Source organism: Crassostrea angulata, chromosome 5 (assembly GCF_025612915.1).
Source record: "Crassostrea angulata isolate pt1a10 chromosome 5, ASM2561291v2, whole genome shotgun sequence".
Lineage (NCBI taxonomy): Eukaryota > Metazoa > Mollusca > Bivalvia > Ostreida > Ostreidae > Magallana > Magallana angulata.
Window position 1 is genome coordinate 1,767,081 of NC_069115.1, and position 21,713 is coordinate 1,788,793.

Below are 21,713 nucleotides of genomic sequence, written 5' to 3' on the forward strand. Positions count from 1 at the left end.
TATGAAAAAAAAAAAAATTTGCCGTGTTATTTTCGAATAGCGTAACTTTGTTACATTATTTATATGATTTTTAAAACAGTTTATAAATGTACTTGTAAATTTTTACCTAATCTTTTTTTTATATATGTAAAAATAGAATTTACAAGGTGAAAATATATAGTAAAATAAGACGTACTATTCATCTTTTTAGAAGCTACATGTATGTTACACTTTCTTTTACCTTAACAAGCACTTAAGTCAAAGCCGCTTTTGTTTCTATTCTTCACTAGAAATCGGAAAAGGGTACCATTATAATTCAAATAGCTGCAATTGAAAATTAAATAAAGTTTTTTTTAATCCAGTTGCAAACAGTATTGCATGGGAAAGTAATGACAAAATTTTTTTTTGGAACTTTTCGTTAAAGACTTTCATTTTTCCGCACATGAAAATTACTATTGTTATTGATAATCAGTATAACAAGTCTTACGTATGTCAGACACCATAAACCTTTTTATAAAATGCAATTTCAACAAAAGCCTAGTTTTAAAAGACAGGACTTTTTTCAGCTTTTCATCTTAAAGTTATAAAATCTGAAAAAAATTGTAAAAACAAGTATTTCGCGGCTGCAATTAATTAACTTCACGCACATCATATCATTAATATACAATGCAGTTTAATAGCTATAGCTTAATTAATTATTTGATGCCGAATCAATTATTTTCGCACATAAGTATATCTAAGAAATTTATTCATTAGCTACCTTCTAAAACTTTATACTCATTTAAATTGAATTGGAAAACTTTATACTCATTTAAATTGAATTGGAACAGTTAAAGGTTTTTATAAACGCGTAAACTGCCCCATACCAATTTTTATTAGGTTAGTTACTGACTCACTACGGAGTATATATATATATAATACAATGAAACTATTACAAAGAACGAGTGGAATTTGTCTTTGAACTTTGAACTTCGCAAGAAAAATGCAGTAGGCTATAACTAGTAACTCATAACACGTAGAAGTGAATACTTTTATTCCGTGTTGGATATTTTTTATTTAATTTTTTTTTTCGAGGGGGGGGGGGGGGCTTATGATAAATATTTTTGTAACATTTTGTCACAGTATATACATATACATTGACATACTAAATTAACCGAAGGTATGTAAAACAGCAATATTATTATCTCTATTATTAAAGAAAAAAATTCACTTTAAAATCACTTACAGATAATTTTAGCAAAAATGTTGTTAAAAAAGGAAAAAAAGAAAAAAAATGAAAAACGTACACGTTCATATACCGCATTGACCTAAACTCAGGTAAGACGGATATTTTTAGATGTGTTCATAACTCGTAGACCTCCGAGAGTATACCTGGCGATGTGGTTGATGACAAATGATGGATTGTATGACGTCATCGCTGCGATATCATCACTGGTAACCAAGTATCTGGATTGCGCCACCTGGTGGAGAGAATGTAAGAATCTAGGGGAAGTGTGAAGGTATTGAAGAGTTATAATTAACTGAGGGAGAACTTTCCTTCATCTTCATAGTGAGTATGATTTTACAAATTCTAAAGTGGCAAACATTTTATGCTATAAAGTATCGATGAAAGTTAATGGAAACAGAATATTTTACTTTATTTTTTTTTGTCATCAAGATAAAATCATTGAAATAACAAATGGGGAATATAGAGAAGAAATGCGAAAAGATCAACATTCTTAAGCGTTTGCACACATTTTTTTATTTGTACATTTTAAATTCATGAAAAGGATTTTTTTAAAGGTGTACAAATACTTCATACATGGAAATGAATAAGAGTTTATCCATATCGACGAATTTTCGTTAAAACTATTACTATTTTTCTTGTGACAGAACGCGCAGGGAATATTTTGTATGTTTTATCCAAGGGTAAGAAAACGTCTGAACAATAAGATCAGTAGTTCAGCTTCAGATAGCTTAAGGAGGTTAGATGGCCGACATAGTAACCAGCAGATTTGCCTTAAAATTTAATTTTGGCCATAAACTATTTACCCACGCAACCGCTCAGCCCTCTTGATTCTTGTTAAGTACTCCGTTGCAATGTTTTTCAAAATAAAGATTTACCCTGCATGCTAAGAAAACTGAAAACAATTAATTAGGGACACGAAATTTTCGGGTTTTTTTGTCTTTCAAGACAGTGTGAATATATTTTATTTTCATAAACAAAATTTAACTTAAACAACATGTGATCTGCCTGCTTCCTTCATTCAGTTGATTTTTTTTCTATAGTTCGCTTCTCCTATATAACCTCTTATACAGAATTATTTGAATGTGTTGTTTTGTGATAAATCGTGCACGGAATTTATTGTAAAACTACTGTGTATGTCAGAATCTTCAATCAATTCAAATTTTCATAATATGGCTATAGGAAGATTAACATGCATTAATTTTAATTAAGCTAATTTAACGATACCTTTTTGAAAAAAGGGTAAAATAGACTCACACCCAATCTTATACAAAATCAGATCTCTACAACAGTGTCACAAGGCGCAGAGAGTGCGTTTTTGTGTTGTTAAATAGATCTGTATCGTGTTCTGATTGACAGATACACCCTTGATTGAACCATACGATCGAATTCATCTCAGTTTGCAATAACATTTCCTCAGCGTCGGTCTTTAAGCCGAATATATAGCAAAACCCTTGGTCTTTAAGATACTTTAAAATGCATCATCACTTTAAAAAAACCGACAAAAGTGAATTTGAAAGGCGCGAAAAAAACCTCAGTTTATATTAAATAATAGAATACGAATCAGTCCATACACGGACGAAGAAAGTTTTTCCGGGGGGGGGGGGGGGGGATAAATTCTTGATTTTTTTTATAAACATTAAGATGTATGGTTGTATTTATATATGAACTATTAATTGAAATTTCGTTTTCAATGAAGCGATCAGGCGAACCATTCTTTCAGCATTGGAGATAATAGCGTCAGATAGTATTGTCATGTAAATTTTGAATTTACCGGGTGGCATTAAAAAAATTTACAACATGACAGTATTGACAAAGACGTTTCTTATCCGCTGATCCATACTGGACGAGGTTCCTTCATAGAACATTAATCCTACCGGTGGATTAAATTCCTCCCAGAGGCTTGATGAATTGTGTTCGCCAATTTATTAGAGATCAGATAAAAATGTATGAATTTATGGAAAAATTCTTTGAAGAGGATTATTGCACCTGCCGCGGCCATTGAAGAGAAAAACAAAACGATTCAATAGGGCATATATATAATTCATATTTCTTTCCCTTCCCAACTTCGCGGGTTATTAAGCGATGATTGTTCAAATCAATTCAACACCACATAAAAGTATAAACAATGAATTTTAATTTCTAATTTCATTTTTTTTTCTTGAACAAACAAAGAATGTATTAATAAATGTTAAAAACGTTGTTCTAAGCAAGTTAATGATGTTTAAGTATACGGTCGCTAGCTTTTGAATCTAATTCAGTCGTTATCTAAATTTCAGTTTCTATTTGGAGTAAAGAAGATCTTTAAGCAACAAATTATGAAAACAAAATTATAAAATGGATCATTAAAAGAATTTATTCATTTTTGAAATCCTATTTCAACATTCTTTAAACTGAATGTACATTTCAGCCAATTGTGTTAAAAACATATAATTTAATATTTAACACTATGTAATTTGACGGCTACTTCGGTTAAAATAGCCCTTCAATTTGAAAAGAAAAATATGAACTCGTCCGAAGAATTGCGTAGACGGGGATTTCGAAATATGGATCTACAATATGTAATTTGAGCGAGGGCAATTTGTTTTGTTTCTTTTTTAAAGTTATTTTTTATACACAAAAAAAATTTACGAAGATGCCGTATTGACATATATGTCTTTGTTGAAATTCAAAGGAATTAATTTGATTTAAAATTACTGCTTTAAACAAAATATCATGTCTATACTTAAATACTAAATACTTAAATACTAAGACTTAAATACTAAGTCATGAGACAGAGTCACATTATCTTCACAGTAGATTAATGGCAAATATCCATTCCTTGAGCCAGAAAGTATTAACTCGTAGATAAAATAAACTCTCCAGTACTTTCAGTACTTTGATTTCAAAATGTAGTCTCATTAGTGTAATACTTAGGCGAGACAATTAATCATTTGCACACAGTTTAAGCTATGATACAACATTTTTCAAATTACATGTATATAGAAAAATATATTTTTTTTAAATGATTTTTTTTAATATCAAGAAGGAATAAGATAAAGCTTTCATCAAACGTCATTTTTTTTAATCGTTATTGCCCTGCAAACACATCAGGATTGTTTGAAACGGGAAAACCGGTGAAAGAAAAACTTAACTCAGCGTAATTTTCCAATAAATTTCAATTGTTTATAATTCTAATAATATCATGCGGGTGTCAATTTCAACAGTTACCCTCCCAAGTGCCTGTTTGCGAGGGTAACTGTTGAAATTACAACCCAAGAAAACCATTGTCAACCGACGCGAAGTCGAGGTTGACAATGGTTTTCGAGGGGTGTCAATTTCAACAGCTACCCTCCCAAACAGGCACTATTAATTTTATTATACTGAATGTCTTAATTTTAAAGAGAATTTTACTGCTTTTATATAGAAATGAAGTGAATTCTACGGCGATTTGATCGTGCATAATTTACGCGCATGTAACAATTCGTTGTGTTACCCGTTGCCAAGTGTGTTGCTAACACTGAGGGTAATAGAACGGATTACCAACTGCGTCTAAACCAATCAGATTTCAGTATTTAACATTAAAGTGTAATAGAAAAAATTGTTTATAAGGAACACTTACTTAGTATTACTTCTTCTTGACCTCATTTTAACTTTTTGTATGCAATATTTCCTGTATGTGCAGCTCTATAGATTGTTTTTGACACTATTATATAAATAGTGCCCGTTTGGGAGGGTAACAGTCGAAATTGACACCCCGAGAAAACCATTATCATTTAATATTTATTCGTTTGATGAGATATCGGCACTTCTGATTGGTCGAAAAATTTCTTTGATACCTGCATCAATAAAATTTTAGCCGGATCTACTTTTCTCAACTGTTCTGATCTAATACTATTTATAGAACGGGAATTTCCAAGATTAACACTGTCAACAAAATGTAAAGTTGTGTCTGTTTTATTGTCAGCAAACAAAATACAACCTTGTGGATATAAAAACTTGAAAGTTTAACCTTCAAAAATAAACAAAACACATTATTTGATTCACGAAACAGAAAATTAAGCGTCTTCTCACGATTTCGTCTGCTTGAGATCAATCAACATTTACAGCGAGGCTGGCTGTTCCTTTTCCAGGAATATTATAACAAAAACATATATAGAGGATATCTATATTGTGTGATTTTATATCTGCTTTATCCAACGAGTTGAAATGGTGTATATATTCGCGAGGCTTGCCGAGCGAATATAACCATTTCAACGAGTTGGATAAAGCAAATATAAAATCACACAATTATAGATGTTCTATTTATCTCATACAATTTGATTTATATTATGAAGCTTTTGAGACAGTCCCTTGTGTGACCCAAATTGTTTTTTTTTCAAAGATTAAAAACGATGATGCAACGTTGTGTTATGCGGCTATTATGACCTTGCGCAATACAATTTAGTACGTCATTCCTGAGATAAATCTAACTGTTTTAATGTAAAGTTTCACTGAAATAAACCTTAAAATAATTTTTTAGCTCTAGATAATTTTTCTTAGGGCTTTTTAACTTGATTAAATGGAAATTCCGATTAGAAGACTTGAATAATCAAGTTTGTTGACATACACAAAGTTGCGAATGCTCGTTAGTTTGAATTGACTCGAACGAGGAACAGGTGTTGATGCATGATGTTTAATAAAACAAACACTAGGCTAGCCTTATAATTCAAAATTGAAAATAGTGAATAAGGATGCTTACTGGTGGTGGAATAAAAGTCTCATTAAACATTATTTCGGTAAGTTCTTGTATATAATCACAACCAGAGCGCTCTGTTTTCATCGCGTCGTCAGGATGAACTCCTTGATAGTTTTTGTAGTTTTATAAATTTCACAAAGCAAATTGAAAGTTGGAAGTGGGCTAAATTTATGAAAAATCTTGACAAACAAGAAAAAAAGGGTCTTGTGGTTACGGTTATGAATAACTTTGCAAAAAAAGGTGGGGGGGGGGGGGGGGGGGGCTAACCCCCCCCCCCCTCACAATAGCCCCCCGGTTCCGACGACTGTGCTACGCAGTTATGTGTTTTCCTTCATATTTGTAATTTAAATCTTTGACAAAATCAATTTTATATTAATTTTTGTAGTAGATATAGTTATGTTGAAAGTACTAGCAAATCTTCGAAAATAGGTCACTGAAGCGTTGAAGCGAGGGGCTGTGTCAAAAGTAGTTCCGACCGGAAGTATTTGATATAGCATCACCCGTGTGATATAGCAAAGGTTTATCACACGGGTAATATACACCACACGTATGAGATAAAGACCTATAAACTTTCACGGTAACACTGCTGTTAAAATTTGGTAACGATAAATTTTTAATTTACACACGTACATGATTGGTCATCAGAATAAGCGTCGTAAAGAAAGCAATGAGTAATGCATCAACTCCTTCGGCGCATTCCAAGCGGCAGATATACCATTTAAGTACATCACTGACCACAACGTTTACAAAAGTCGCTTATACATACTATTCTTTGTCGACATATCAGCTATTTTCATCCACGATCGCCTTTCCTTGGATGGTTATGTCCAGTTGCATATTCCAGCGATCTCACATGAAAACTAGTTTTATTACGAGTTTTTCAGCACAGTGAATAATATCACAAGCTATCGCATGTATTTTCCTTCGTTTTCAATTCAGCCGGTTCAGATTTTAACTCACTATTTGTGTTTAATCCATTAAATTCAGCTCAATAGCTCTGCATCAGCTGAAGGCGCATCCATTTTGAATATTGTTGCTGTTGTTGTTTTGTATTCATACGCGCCGCTTCATTTACATTATTTACATTTTTGATCAATGACACTTCACATATTTTTATTTAAAAATGTTTTATTAAATGATAAGAAATGAAGATAATGATTTTTCTATTGATCGACGTATCAAAGAAAAAATTGACCGGAAAACTTTTTCATCAATGCGCTACGCGCATTGATGAAGTTTTCCGGTCAATTTTTTCTTTGATACGTCGATCAATAGAAAAATTATTATCTTCATTTCTTAAGTCAACCGACGCGAATGGAGGTTGACAATGGTTTTCGAGGGGTTTCAATTTCAACTGTTATCCTCCCAAACAGGCACTATTTATTTTGTTATACTGAATGTCTTCATTTTTAAGAAAATTTCACTTCTTTTATATAGGAATAACGTGAATTATACAGCAAACCGTACGCGCATAATTTTCGCGCATGTAACATTTTTTAATGTTACCCGTTGCTAAGTGCGTTGCTAACGCTGAGGATAATAGAAAGGATTATGAACTGCGTCTTAACCAATCAGATTTCAGTATTTAACATGAAAGTATAACAATATTTATCATTGAATGTTATAAATACACATAATTTAACATTAAATGTGTTATTCTGTGGGATCACAATGTCCAAGCAGTTGTTATATATTTTGTATATAAACAAAATGGGTCAATTTTAATTTTATAAACAATAACGAAGCAGCAATCAAAATGAGTCCGAATTGAGTTTCCAGCCTTATGTCATAAGTAAAACGGTAGTTCTACCTACTCTGTAAATCTCATAGCTTTATCTTAAATCAAAAATGAGAAAAGCTCCGGACAAAATCACTTTTTAAAACGTGAAAAACGTCAATATCTGACGAATTTAAAAACGTCATCAAATATTTTTTTCATATCATAGAGATCTTTTAGATACACAATAAACCTGTAAATTTCAAAACAATCGATGCAAGCGTTTTTGAAATATTTGAGTTGGAAAAAAAATAAGAACTAGAGTAAAGCTCGTTGCAAAGCAACGAGTGGGTCTTCCGTTTATGCCATTGGCATTATCGTGTCTATACTGTATGAATGTTGAAATCGCTTTAAGAATTTCATTTCTATAGACAATATAAATCAGAATGAAAGCAGCTATTATCATCTCTCTCTCTCTCTCTCTCTCTCTCTTTCTGTCTCTCTCTCTATCTCTTTCTGTCTCTCTCTCTCTATCTCTGTCTGTCTGTCTGTTTCACTCTCTGAGAAATCATATGAGTTTAAGGAGGCTGAAATAAGGGGGCTTCATAACTACCCCCATTCCTTCCCCCGCCTAGATTATACAAAACATGTTACAGTTTTAAGTTCAGTATTATAAAACTATATAATTTCAAAAATAGCACCCCATGAACCAGTGAAAAGCTATTGATTGCCCACCCAAAACCTTTCAGGTTAAACGAAGATATATATCTGACATGCCTCCAAGTTTTTTGTGCTCTGTGTTACACATTTGATTGATGGACCATCACCAGCGGACTGACCATTGACCAACTCGGTGCACTCGTCTCGACCTCATGTTTGATCATATCAATTCATTTTTAAGGAAGTTGTATAGTCAACAAATCACCCATCAGATTTACCTCAACATTTTGAATCATAAAGTAAAGTTTTGAGAGAAAAAAATCAAAATATTTTAGCTTTAAAATTTTATCTTACATTTTTACATAAAGCTCTTCCTCTGAAGGAGATACACATAGTCTAAAATTTGGCCACGACCATCCAGCGCTCTTAATAAGCCACAAACCGGTGGCCAAACAGTTACATACATTTATCTATGCTTTGTATGTATCTCATCTTTATGCTACCATACATTTAGTCGTTCTTTGATGAACTTTCTTTCTTCTTTTTATTTTTTCTTCATTTATGCATTTGAATAACAATTGTGAAAGATGTAAGCCTTCTGTCTTACAGGATCCTATTGAATCTTATGGATGACAAGTCCAGTATTTCTTTCTCAAACGGTTTTATTAAGCGTGATCGTATAGTTAAGATTACAACAATCTAAAGCAGCCCAAATCAGGAGTCTCAGCATCTCTATAAGCGGTATCTATCTAAATCTTCTCTAAATCTAAATCTCTTCAACATCATTTTACATGGGTATATATAACATTTTACTTATGATGGACAGTTCTGACTAGTTCGGCCCATTTACGGCGATCATGAGTGAACATTTAGTGTTCAAAATTAAGATTAATATTTTATTCCTAAATAAAGTAACAAAACCGTCAAAACTGCCAATCAAAGAGTCTGGATGCAGGATGTGAGTCTCCGAGTCCTGGGTCTCGGAGTCCCCCACCTAGTATGAGGCATCACTTACTCACAATACGTTCATTCATACACGGCATAAAAGGTTACAAAGGTTAATATATAGAATACACAATACATGACTCAATATAGAGTACTAGAGCTATCGTTGCAGACACAGAATCGCCAAATATGTCACATGTTGTTAAACTCTCAATTTGGATATTATTATGCCCGTATTATGCACCTGATTTCATAACATCATTTAGGAATACTACGCATTGCTACAAGAGTCACAGAGTTCATTCTGTCAATTATCATTAACACCATTCAGTGCGCAGCATCTAGGTACACATAAATATCATAGTGACCATTATGTAATACTAGCAATTCAAGGTCATAGCATGGCTATCTGTTTACATACGTCCCCCAAACAAAAGAAATATCCCGAAGGGAGATTTCTCATGCCTGGCGCCCGGAATAGGAAAGCGTCCTTGATCTACCCTTGATCAGACGAACTTCCTAGTGACATACCAGTCAGAACATCTATGTTAAGAGATAGTAACAAGTGACATGTTTCCACCTCCGGCTTGGAACACCATTCATCTATAAAAACAAATCTATACCCAGGATGTATACATGTTCATAAAATCATATAGCTTGATTATATCGCATTACAATCATGAAAACAATAATGAATAAAGTATGATAATAATGACCAAGATGAAATAACCATAGTTGAATATAATCGTAATTCATCATCAAAGTAATACTAAGTATGATTAAGCTTGATGTCACATATATATAAAAAGTCAGTGCATGCTTATAAGTTCACAAAAATATCTCTTCCTTCCTAGGGGCGAGGTTCGCGTCATAAGTTCGGAGTCCATCGGTTTCTTCCTGAATTTTTCCAGGGTGAATCAACAAATACAAGATTTACATTAGCGCAAGATAACGCACATTTCTACTTTACACATTTCACATTTTTAATTTTCACTAACTTTCACAATTCCTTTATAAGGAATACACAACTTCTTCGCGGCTGTAGCTTAATTATTCATCCATCATCGGCACCCGTGGATAGAGGGTCGGCGCGGATGGCGAGGCGACTTCTCGCGGAGCGTCTCCTGCGTTCCTCTGTTGCATAGACATCGCGGCCTTCTCTTCCAGGTATTTACGTGCCAGCTCTGGGTCCGGTCGATAGTATTTGGTCCATGGAGATTCTTCATTTTTCTCCTCTCCAAGTAATTGTTGTGCTAGTTTAGTCGAAATTGTCCCTGTGTTACTGGTCAATTTGCGAGTTGCGATTCTTCCGCTTCGTCGGGGTTTCTCTTGGATCCTAGTGTCTTTCGGGATTGGTTCAAGTTCAATAATGTCGCTAGAGGTCCTTTTCTCTGGATTCTCACAACAAAATACAGTGTCTTTGGAAGAACCTTTCTTATCTCCGTCACTACCGCTTTTTCGACAACCTGTCCAGCAACCACGACAACATATACCACCCCACTTTTTAAATATTTTTCCGTTTCTTAATACAAAGTACTATCGTTATTGTTACTGCCAAAGTTAAAACCAGGGGCTTCCCACCAAAGAACATGGGTTGCAAATTAGTTACTGGCAATTCCGCCATAAGCGAATTCATAGGGAAAACTTTAATATCTTTAGTCTTAAGACAATAAACCATGAAAACCCGAGGAACCTTGTCCCATACTCAAAATGTTGATCGCAAAATTCGATTGTTTTTACGAATTATCTTAAATCACTTACAAAAGTCACACTTACAAAAATCAGTCGTAAAATTTCTTTACTTATTTTCTGTCTCATGTATTTTGAGTATATGTTAAATCTATACATACAAATAACCGAGGTGCTGAGTCCGCGTTTACTAGTCGGCGTATCTCAATACATGTTTAATGTCACAGGGGGTCATCCTGTCATGTCTTTTTAAAAGCGTGCAATATATACAAAGCTAAGCTTATTCAAGATCATTTACATCTACATATACAACAATATAACCTATTTAGTTTATTATTTTGGCTAATTCCTTCATAATAGCCAAACAATCTACAGCAAACTTTTGTTTGCTATTTTCCCTACGGGGCTTAGGAATTGATTTACGCGGTTTAGGGATTGGTTTGAAGCCTCGACCTACTTTAGGGACTATTTCATCTATTTCCATATTTTCATCTAAGGGTACATTTGGGTTATCTAAGGGTATTTCATAGTCTTGACCACTATTTTCACCACATTGATTTGACTCATGGGTCTCATCCGATTCTGAATCTACGGTCTGATCATTCTCGTGTTTATACTGCTGATCATCCATGATTTTCTTAGCTCTTATACGTCTTTGAAGTTCTGCTAGGGGAATATCCTCTTCGTCTGAAGATCCTTCTCTTTCCCATTGTTTGGACTGTATAGCTCTTTCCAATGGTTCTGGTTGCATGTCTTCATTTTCTGACGACGATTCATCTTCTGGTGGCACCACATAGTTAGTTTTTCTTAGAGTTCTTACACCATCTTCAGTAGTTGATGAAAGGGGCCAGTGCGAAATGTCTGCTAGTCTTAATTGTCGTGCGTGGCATTTGGTGGTTAATCCAGTCAATTGATCTCTCACCACGAAACTAACTGGTCCTTTCTGCTCAATGATTCGATAATATGGTAGCCACTTTTTATCTAACTTGTTTTGTCTTCTGTTGTTCTTAAGGTAGACAGGGTCACCTACCTGAAAATTTTCATCTTTGCTTTTCCTATCGGCTTGAGCTTTCTGTTTCTTCTTGGCTTCCTTCATATTACGATGTACTAGCAGGAAAGCTTTATGTTGTTCTTGAAGGGCGATCTTGTGTTGATCTTCTCCCGCATATCTCCTTCGAGGTTTCATTAACGTATCAAGAGGTAATACGACATCTCTGTTGTACATAAGGTAATATGGAGAAAACTTTGACGAATCGTTAGGATGGAAACGAATGGCTGCCAACGTCTGATTAAGATGAATATCCCATGTTTGAGCGTTGTCTGTTGTTTTCTTAGCCATCACGTCATGTAGAGTTCTATGAAATCGTTCTACTTTACCATTACCTTGAGGGCTGTAATAAGATGTTTTGATATGGTTGATATTCAATTCTTTTAAAGTTTCTTCCACTTTCTTATTCACATTTTCTGTTCCGTTGTCTGTGAGGATTTGAAGAGGACAGCCATATCTTGGATATATTTCTTCTAAGATAAGATGTACTATGTTGTCAGCTGACTTATCAGGAACGGGAAAAGCTTCTGGCCAACCAGAGTAAATGTCAATAAAAGAAACTATGTACTTGTTTCCCGACAAGGATGTTGGATATGGTCCTGATAGATCAAGTCCTACTTTAGCCATTGGAAAAGGTGGTATATCTGTCTCTTGAAGTGGAGGTTGATTTTTCTTATTGCTCCTCGTTTGGCATACTACACATCCTTCTATATAAGAGTATAACCTTTTGTACAGATTTGGTATGTAGTACTTTTGTCTGATTACGTCATATGTTTTGTCCACTCCCATATGTCCAAGTCCGTCATGATATTGCTGCACTACTAAAAGTTCTAACTCACGTGGTACATACAGGCGAAGTTTTGGGCCTTCTGAGTCTCCATCTGAAAGATAGTACATTAAACCATCAATTTTCAAAAACTTCTTTTCTTCGGTTGCCGTTGCTGTTCCTTTATTTAACCGATTCTTCAGTTTCTTGATCTGCTCATCGTGTTGCTGACTTTCTTTGATGTTGATTTCTTCTGGTAGATCAATAAATGGTTTTACCAATTCGTCGTGTTGTTTAACTTCACATCTGGCTAATCTCTTAGGCGAAAAGGCAATGGAGTTAAGTACGTTCACTTCAAAGAAATTGTCCTTAACATCTGGTTCATCATGCTCTGATTGTTCTTCCTCTTCACACTCGAGGTTGACTGTCGGTAATCGGGATAAGAGATCTGCACAGCAGTTAAATCTTCCTTCTATGTACTCTACCTTACAGTTATATCCTGCAATACTTAATGCCCATAGTTGAATTTTCTTATTTTGCATTGGAGATTCCAAGATATACTTGAGCGGCTTATGGTCTGTTCTTATAGTAAACTGAGCACCGTGTAAATAATGGTCTAACTTCTGAAGGGCGTAATGGATTGCAAATGCCTCCTTTTCTATGGTTGACCACTTTTCTTGAGTTTTACTCAGCTTGTGGGATAAGTAATATATTGGCTTATCTTCTCCCTCATCTGTCTTTTGAGTAAGGCACGCTCCAATACAATTGTCGCTGGCATCGGTGTACAGGATGTAAGGCTTATTAGTATCTGGATATGCTAGTAAAGGCACTACCGTTAAACTTTCTTTAATAAAGTCAAACGCTTTTTGGCAACATGGCGTCCATTTGAACCTTGCATATTTTCTGGTTAAGTCAATCAATGGTTCCGCAATCTTAGAGAAGTTCGGTATAAATCTCCTGTAATAACTACACATACCTATAAAGCCACGAACTTCTCGGACTGTAGTGGGCGCTGGTAACTTTCTTATAGCTTCGACTTTCTTTGGATCAGGTGTAACGCCATGTTCATCAATGATGAAACCAAGATATTCTGTCTGTTCCTTGAAGAAACTACATTTCTTTAGCTTCATTTTAAGTCCATGCTTCCTTAGGCGGTTGAAAACGTCTTGAATATGGCGAAGATGATCTTCCGGTGTCTCTGAGAATATAAGAATGTCATCCAGGTATGCGATAGCAAACTCTTCTTGTCCTTGAAGAACTATGTTCATCAGCTCTTGAAAGACTGCCGGTGCATTACTCAACCCAAATGGCATCCGGTTAAATTGGAATAGTCCTTTGTGACATGCAAAGGCCGTTTTTTCTTTACTTGAATCTTCTAATTTCACTTGCCAATATCCACTCTTTAAGTCTAGTGCAGTGAAATATTTTGCCTTACCTAGTAAACATAGGATGTCATCAATCAACGGTAGCGGGAATGATACGGGTTTCACTATCTTATTCAAGCTTCTAAAGTCAACGCACATCCGGTCTGATCCGTCCTTTTTCTTCACCACTACTAAGGGAAATGACCAAGGCGATTGTGATCTCTCAATTATCTTTGCGTCCATCATTTCCAGTATGGCCTTGTCAATTATCTGTCTTTTATTTAAGGGTACACGGTAGGGTCTGTTCTTTATTGGGTGGTGATCTCCAGTTTCTATCTTCATTTTAACAGTATCAGTCACTCCAAGGTCACTGTCTTTCTTTGCAAATAAATCATTGTTTTTGCTCACAAGTCTTTTGATTGAGTGTTCAAATCTTCTAGGTACATCAATTTCTTCTTTTGTGTCTTGAGTAGTCTGTATTTCTGAGATTTCCTTCTGTTTTAATGCGGTAATTCGTCCTACTATGTAGCCTCTTGGAATTTTATAATTTTTGTTAGTTTGGTTAACGAAGATCATTGGAACTTTCTTATCCTTCCGAACTATACAAACGGCGTCTTTTAAATATAGTCCTGGGTCTTCCATAATGCAGTTATTGTCTATGCTGTTCACTTCAACCAAGTCATTTTTTTCCAGAGGAAAATTGTTATTTATTTTTCCATAGAATACAGTCACCGTGTTTGGTCTCATAATAAGTTTCTTAGGAGTTCTTACAATAGTTGAGATGTGTAAATCTTCTTTAAGTTCCGCGTATACTTTGCCATCAATACGCATGAGTCCAAGATCAAAGTATAAACGAACATTGTTTTTCTTGAGCCAATCACGGCCGAGAATCATGTTTCGGTTGAGTCCCTTTGTCACATAAAGTTTGTGGTCTAAAGTTAACCCTGAAATCTTAAAGGAAATATTTACATACCCTATCGCAATTAAAGAATTGCCATTTGCTGCTTGTAAAGAGGGGATGTCATTATTAAACAACTTGGGGCGGGGAAATAGATTATCATACATTTTCTTACTAATTAGAGATACGGCTGCACCTGTATCTACCAAAGCTCTAAATTTATTTTTACCTACTTTTAATAAACAGCTACTGGGGTTGTTAGTAAAATTAATTTCATATGTAGGTCTTTGTTTAAAGTTCTTTCTTCGGGCTTCAACGAAGGAAGAACGTCTTAGTTTTCCTGTTTTTGTTTGTCAAAATAAGAGCGCGATTTGAAATTTTGAGACGATCCCCTATTTACTTGGTCGCTAGATTTATATGTTCGGCCTTGACGATTTGATGGTCTGCCCCGATTTTGCTGCGCTCTTTGATACATATGCGAGCCCCAACAATCTGCACGCACATGACCTACTTTACCACAATTCCAACATTCCACAGGCGAACGGGGTTTCTGCTCTATATTATGGACGGGTTTGTTTTGACTGGGTCGTTTATTTATTTGAGGACTGGACCTGACTTGGGGTTTATTTTGAGTACAAAATCGAGCCCTATGACCCGCCTGTTTGCATTTAAAACACCTACTATTACGCGCATGGTCAATTTCCATTGGTTCTACATGCCTTGTTTCTACTGAGGTAAGATTATCTGCTCTATCCTTTAATAAGGGAAGAGTAGTATCAAAATTTGAAAGAGTCCGTCTGTTGTCATTACTTTGTACAATTTCTGTCATATTTGACCCTCTTATCGCTAGCCTCTGTCTCAAATGTTGTTCTCGCATTGCTATTTGAATTGCGGATTCTAAATCTTTAGGGTTTTCTCGCAAAATTTTCATTCTGAGGTAGTCGAATGTCAACCCGTCACAAAAGATATCTACTAACTGTTGTTGTATCAAAGGGTCTTTTAGTCTGTCATTACTGTAGGCGTCTTCCGCGATTTGCAATAGTCTCTCGGCGAACAACTGAACACTTTCATTTGAATGTTGTCGAGTCTTACGCATTACTGCTAACGCGTGTTGGGGGTCTGTTATTTCTGCAAATCTATTTTTAAGGGATTCCTTAAGATCGTTCCAAGATGGGATTTCTTCAGACGCATCTGTTTCATCTAAATACCTTTTAATATAATCCCCAACTGAACCCTTACTCGTTATGTATGCAAGCATGGGGATCTCATGACCTTGTTTCCCAGACATAACACTGTACTTTTCAACTTCCTTTATCCACTGTTTAAATTTTTGAGCATCTCCCTCAAAAGGAGTTATCACAGAGGATAGGGGCACTGAGAGTGCGGCTGTTATAGCTTTAACTTGACCAATAAAAAAATCTTTTTCATCATCCTGATCTGGGACTCGGTGTCGAGGTTCACGAGTTTCATACGGCCTAGCATCATGATATGTTTCAAAAGTATTTTGTTTAATCTGCTCTTTTTCTGGGGATTTTTGACCTGTTTCTTGCCCTTTATTTTCATTGTTCTGACCCAACCCCGCGAATTGTTTTTCTAATTGCTCCATTTGATTTTTAAATTCTTTTTTATCAAACCCATCACCTGTCGCCATATTGGTTGCATAGACAAAGTTGTTTACTTCGAGATAGCTATAAGAGACATATAGAAATGGTTCTTACCTTACTCTGTATTGAACTTCGCTCAGTCCTGGTCACGGCACCAAGAAAGTTCATGTAAGCCTTCTGTCTTACAGGATCCTATTGAGGGTCAGCTCAAGCTTATGGATGACAAGTCCAGTATTTCTTTCTCAAACGGTTTTATTAAGCGTGATCGTATAGTTAAGATTACAACAATCTAAAGCAGCCCAAATCAGGAGTCTCAGCATCTCTATAAGCGGTATCTATCTAAATCTTCTCTAAATCTAAATCTCTTCAACATCATTTTACATGGGTATATATAACATTTTACTTATGATGGACAGTTCTGACTAGTTCGGCCCATTTACGGCGATCATGAGTGAACATTTAGTGTTCAAAATTAAGATTAATATTTTATTCCTAAATAAAGTAACAAAACCGTCAAAACTGCCAATCAAAGAGTCTGGATGCAGGATGTGAGTCTCCGAGTCCTGGGTCTCGGAGTCCCCCACCTAGTATGAGGCATCACTTACTCACAATACGTTCATTCATACACGGCATAAAAGGTTACAAAGGTTAATATATAGAATACACAATACATGACTCAATATAGAGTACTAGAGCTATCGTTGCAGACACAGAATCGCCAAATATGTCACATGTTGTTAAACTCTCAATTTGGATATTATTATGCCCGTATTATGCACCTGATTTCATAACATCATTTAGGAATACTACGCATTGCTACAAGAGTCACAGAGTTCATTCTGTCAATTATCATTAACACCATTCAGTGCGCAGCATCTAGGTACACATAAATATCATAGTGACCATTATGTAATACTAGCAATTCAAGGTCATAGCATGGCTATCTGTTTACAAAGAAACAAAACACGTGATCAATTTTTTTAACGTGAAATGACAAAATTACAAACTTCTTAACATGAATAGCTACCGTGAAAATTCACCATTACCACCCCCCCCCCCCTCCCCCCGAAAAAAAGGTTTGCGTTCAAGGGACATAACTTTTTTGTAAACGGGATTGGACAAAAGTAGACGATAGAATCAATAAAATTCCAATGAGTTTGTCCACGTCTAGTAAGGGCATGCTAGCCTAATGGTCCCTGACCCTGTTAATAGATAGACGTACGTGACAGCGGTCTAAGCTTTTGTCTTCACAGGCCCCTCCCGCCAAGGATGAGGGTTGAGAGTTTATGGGCCGTCGGGGGGACACTCCTGGCCCTGGTGTCCATTGCGGGCGCGGACGATCTTCTACAGACGCTGTTCGCCGCCGGCCTTATTGTCCCTGTTATTGGATTTTTCAGTAAGTGTTGTCAAAACCATTATCTTTTAAAAAACTGTGTTAATCTTCGTGAATATGAAAACGTGTACATGTAAATTGTAAACACACTCAGTATTAATGTTGTATTTAAGTTATGGAATTAAGGGCACATATTTGAGACATTTCGAATCCAACAAGGTTGATTGGATAAAGAATTAATAAATTTGAAAGAAATCAGATAAACCTAGAAGTTCAATAAACAATTTGGTCTTGTGTTTACAGCCGGTGGGGTTCAGCTCACACCGGCTCAACTAGCGGCTGCTTTTATCGGCGCCATCGCCGTCACGTCGGACAAGATTCCTCCCTTTTCTTCTTCGTCTTCATCGTCATCGTCATCATCATCCGGGACACCGGTGGCAAGTCCTGTAGTTCTTGGAAGCGCATATAGTGGAGGAACTGGCACCGGGACTGGAACGGGAACCGGAACTGGAACGGGCACAGGAACTGGAACGGGCACAGGAACTGGCACGGACACCGGAACTGGAACGGGCACAGGAACTGGTACGGGAACAGGAACTGGCACGGGAACCGGAACTGGCACGGACACCGGAACTGGAACGGGCACTGGAACTGGTACAGACACCGGAACTGGAACAGGTACCGGCACTGGAACAGACACAGGAACTGGAACAGGAACTAACACAGGTAAGATACTTGACAGAAAAGATATACTTTTTGTTGCTTTCCTGACTATATATACACTACATTAAATTTATATATGGGAAGCGTGTAAAATTGAACGTACAGTATTGATTGCGTGCATTAATTATCCATTGGGATAAACTTACTGCTCACATACTTTTTTTCATTCTTTAAAAACTGTAAACACAAACGGTTTCAGTATAGCAAATCACCTCCCCCTCACACTGTAAAACGACCTTTCAGGAGCATGGTGCACCACCGCAGGATACACGTACGACCAGACGGCCGCCGCCTGCTACAAGGTGGTGTCGACCCCCGCCAGCTGGACGGACGCCACCGCGGCGTGTACGGGAGACAGCGGGCACCTGCTGAAGGTGGACAGTGACGCCAGATACAGCTTCCTGGTCAACCAGATCAGTAAGTGACGTACATTGTGCGCGTGCTCCTCAACAACTATATAATGACAGATTTAATTGAACAAAAATAATCAGCATTTTAAAAAATGCCCAAGGATACAATTTTTGGGCCGAGAAGGATTAGAAAAAGAAACTGTTAATAAACAGTAATAGATTGAAAATATATTTTCTGTATTAGGGATCGTGGTAATCGTACATTTTGTCACACAAGCTCACAATGGTTTCCGCCATTATACTTGTAGCTTCGGGTTCTCTACAGACCGTCTACATCCAAGGCAAGCGGGCAGACGTCAGCTCGAATTTCCTCTACGACGACAACAGTCAGATCACTTACTTTAAGTGGGATCAGAACGAGCCGTCTACTGGCGCCACGGACCTGAAGATCCGAACCAACCAGTCCACCAACCTGTGGACAGCCGTGGACGGGACGGACACCGCCGCTTATATCTGTGAAATATACGACACCACAAGCGGCTAGCTGCCATTAATCATGGCGGTAGCGTAATAACCATAGGGCAATACGAGGAGCGGGATGTTGGGGATTAACGTTATAACGATAGGCCGTAGTGATATATAACTTGGAATTGTGACAGTGCTTTAGAACTTTGAACTTGGATAATTATAGAACTTTAGCCGTAAAAAGGCAGCGTTTTGAGGCTTTGAATCGAGCCGTAATTACAGTAGAAAACAGTACATTCGTATTATATATATATAAGAAGAAAGTGATAATGTTATACAAAAATTTGTTTTGAAACAATACTCTATATAAGCAGTAAAAATCAAAACTGTGTAATAAGAACAATGGTAAATCAAAACTTTTCAGAATCTATCAATTATCAACAGCGAACTGTAAACGTGTAATATTATTAGACACCGGTAAAAATCAGCATTTTAGATCAACGCATTGATAACCAGATAAAATAGCTTGTAAAACAAAACTCTCATTTACAAGGGAAATCACTGTTAAGAGTATGTGTGGTTATTGAATATGAATATTTTAGCATTTGTAGATTTGCGCCTTCCCGAAAAATACTGTAAACGTACTACATTTGGTTGTGTATTCTATTTAGCGCTTTTGGCGGAATGCGGCTTCCGCTAAATCAAGTACATCGCTAAATGTCATTAATATATGTATAAGAATAGGAACATTCAGGAATGCGCTAATTCAAATTCACTCCAACTTGTTTAAAAACTAATTTCCGCCAAATATCGTACACGCCAAATATAATACGTTTACATTAATCTCGCCGACGAAAATACATTGCTACGTTATATCCGCAAAATTAACCCATGAAAATAATTATCTAAGTTTACAATATTCAGTTCGAAATCTTTTGGGTCTAGATAACAGAATGAGTAAAAATAGTGTTCAACATTTACTTTACATAGCTTGAGTTTTGCACTAATTGTTCATTTTTGATTTATCGTTATGTTATTCCAAGTAATAAAAATCATTAAATGTTTGTTATTACTCTTTTTTGAGGGGGGGGGGGCTGTTAAAATTATCTTGAATGAGTTGAAAATTTTATAAAATGCTTGTTAAATCATTACAATGCATCCATCTGTTTGGTGGGAAATGTCATGTTGTAAATTTTGAATTTTGGCAATAAATACAAAGTTTACAACATGACGTAAATCTGGTATTTACTGCCTCCCGGTAAATTCAAAATTTACAACATGACAGAATAAGAAGTGAAGAATTGTGAGACTGGGTGTTTTGCAAATACAAGATAACAAAATGCCGGTCACTTTCAGATAGTTCAGATATTTCCAGGTTTCTTGCACCTTCATAGTTGTGGCCATTTTAATACTAATTATATTGATCTCCGTCAGGATAAGAGATTCGCGTTAAGATACTGTATAGAAAAAAAATCAAAATTAAAAGCTAAAATATATGGCTAATAAAATTCTTTATTAAATTGTTAAAGCTTGAATAATAAAACTACTGGCCAAGAGTTAATTCTCGACACTTCTTGACCATTCTGACAAGGCCTAAGGAGTTCTCTCCCTTGAAATGAACGTCATAACACAAGGGACGTGTGTGTGTGTGTGTGTGTGTGTGTGTGTGTGTGTGTGTGTGTGTGTGTGTGTGTGTGTGTGTGTGACACACTGTGTGTATATATAATCAAAAAAAGAAAAAGAAAATGAAAATGAACAGTTCCAAAGTTTCTGAATAGAAACTTTGGAACTGTTCATTTTCTTTTTCTTTTTTTGATTATTTATACTGTGTGATATAATCTTTCACTCTTTTTGGATTATATATATACACACACACACACACACGTCCCGATAACACGCATTATTACGAGATGCATATTATGCTTGGCGAGGATTAGTATTAAGCCAAGTTGTTTTTACAAGAACTTGCTCATGTCACCAGTTTTTTAATACATTCAAGGCGGATCTGATAATAATGCACCAGTATATAAATAGTGCCTGTTTGGGAGGGTAACAGTTGAAATTGACACCCCGAGAAAACCATTGTCAACCGACGCGAAGCGGAGGTTGACAATGGTTTTCGAGGGGTGTCAATTTCAACTGTTATCCTCCAAAACAGGCACTATTTATTTTGTTATACTGAATGTCTTTTTTAAAATTTTTAAGAAAATTTTACTGCTTTTATATAGGA

At 35.9% G+C, this 21,713-nt stretch overlaps 2 protein-coding genes across 2 annotated transcripts; one reads left to right on the forward strand and one right to left on the reverse strand.

The window, feature by feature from the left end:
- Positions 1 to 1,277: 1,277 nt before the first annotated feature.
- Positions 1,278 to 20,547, forward strand: LOC128184606 (putative per-hexamer repeat protein 5). The gene is made up of 5 exons (XM_052854164.1): positions 1,278 to 1,528; positions 17,866 to 18,008; positions 18,249 to 18,671; positions 18,912 to 19,085; positions 19,327 to 20,547. The coding sequence occupies exons 2-5, from the start codon at positions 17,882 to 17,884 to the stop codon at positions 19,560 to 19,562; spliced, it is 960 nt and encodes a 319-aa protein (XP_052710124.1). The 5' UTR covers positions 1,278 to 1,528; positions 17,866 to 17,881; the 3' UTR covers positions 19,563 to 20,547.
- Positions 10,294 to 11,416, reverse strand: LOC128183615 (uncharacterized). Its single transcript, XM_052852714.1, has 2 exons — positions 11,335 to 11,416; positions 10,294 to 10,709 (listed from the first exon to the last, which is right to left on the reverse strand). Exons 1-2 carry the CDS (start codon positions 11,414 to 11,416, stop codon positions 10,294 to 10,296), a joined length of 498 nt encoding a protein of 165 aa, XP_052708674.1.
- Positions 20,548 to 21,713: the final 1,166 nt, after the last annotated feature.

Bases quoted from the DNA above. Each gene is read 5' to 3' on its own strand.
- LOC128183615 (XM_052852714.1), bottom strand. From the start codon at position 11,416: ATGGAAATAGATGAAATAGTCCCTAAAGTAGGTCGAGGCTTCAAACCA. The intron at 10,710-11,334 runs GTAGGGAAAATA...GTTGCTGGACAG, and splicing joins TAAATCAATTCCTAAGCCCC to GTTGTCGAAAAAGCGGTAGT.
- LOC128184606 (XM_052854164.1), top strand. From the start codon at position 17,882: ATGAGGGTTGAGAGTTTATGGGCCGTCGGGGGGACACTCCTGGCCCTG. The intron at 18,672-18,911 runs GTAAGATACTTG...ACGACCTTTCAG, and splicing joins TGGAACAGGAACTAACACAG to GAGCATGGTGCACCACCGCA. The intron at 19,086-19,326 runs GTAAGTGACGTA...TTATACTTGTAG, and splicing joins CTTCCTGGTCAACCAGATCA to CTTCGGGTTCTCTACAGACC.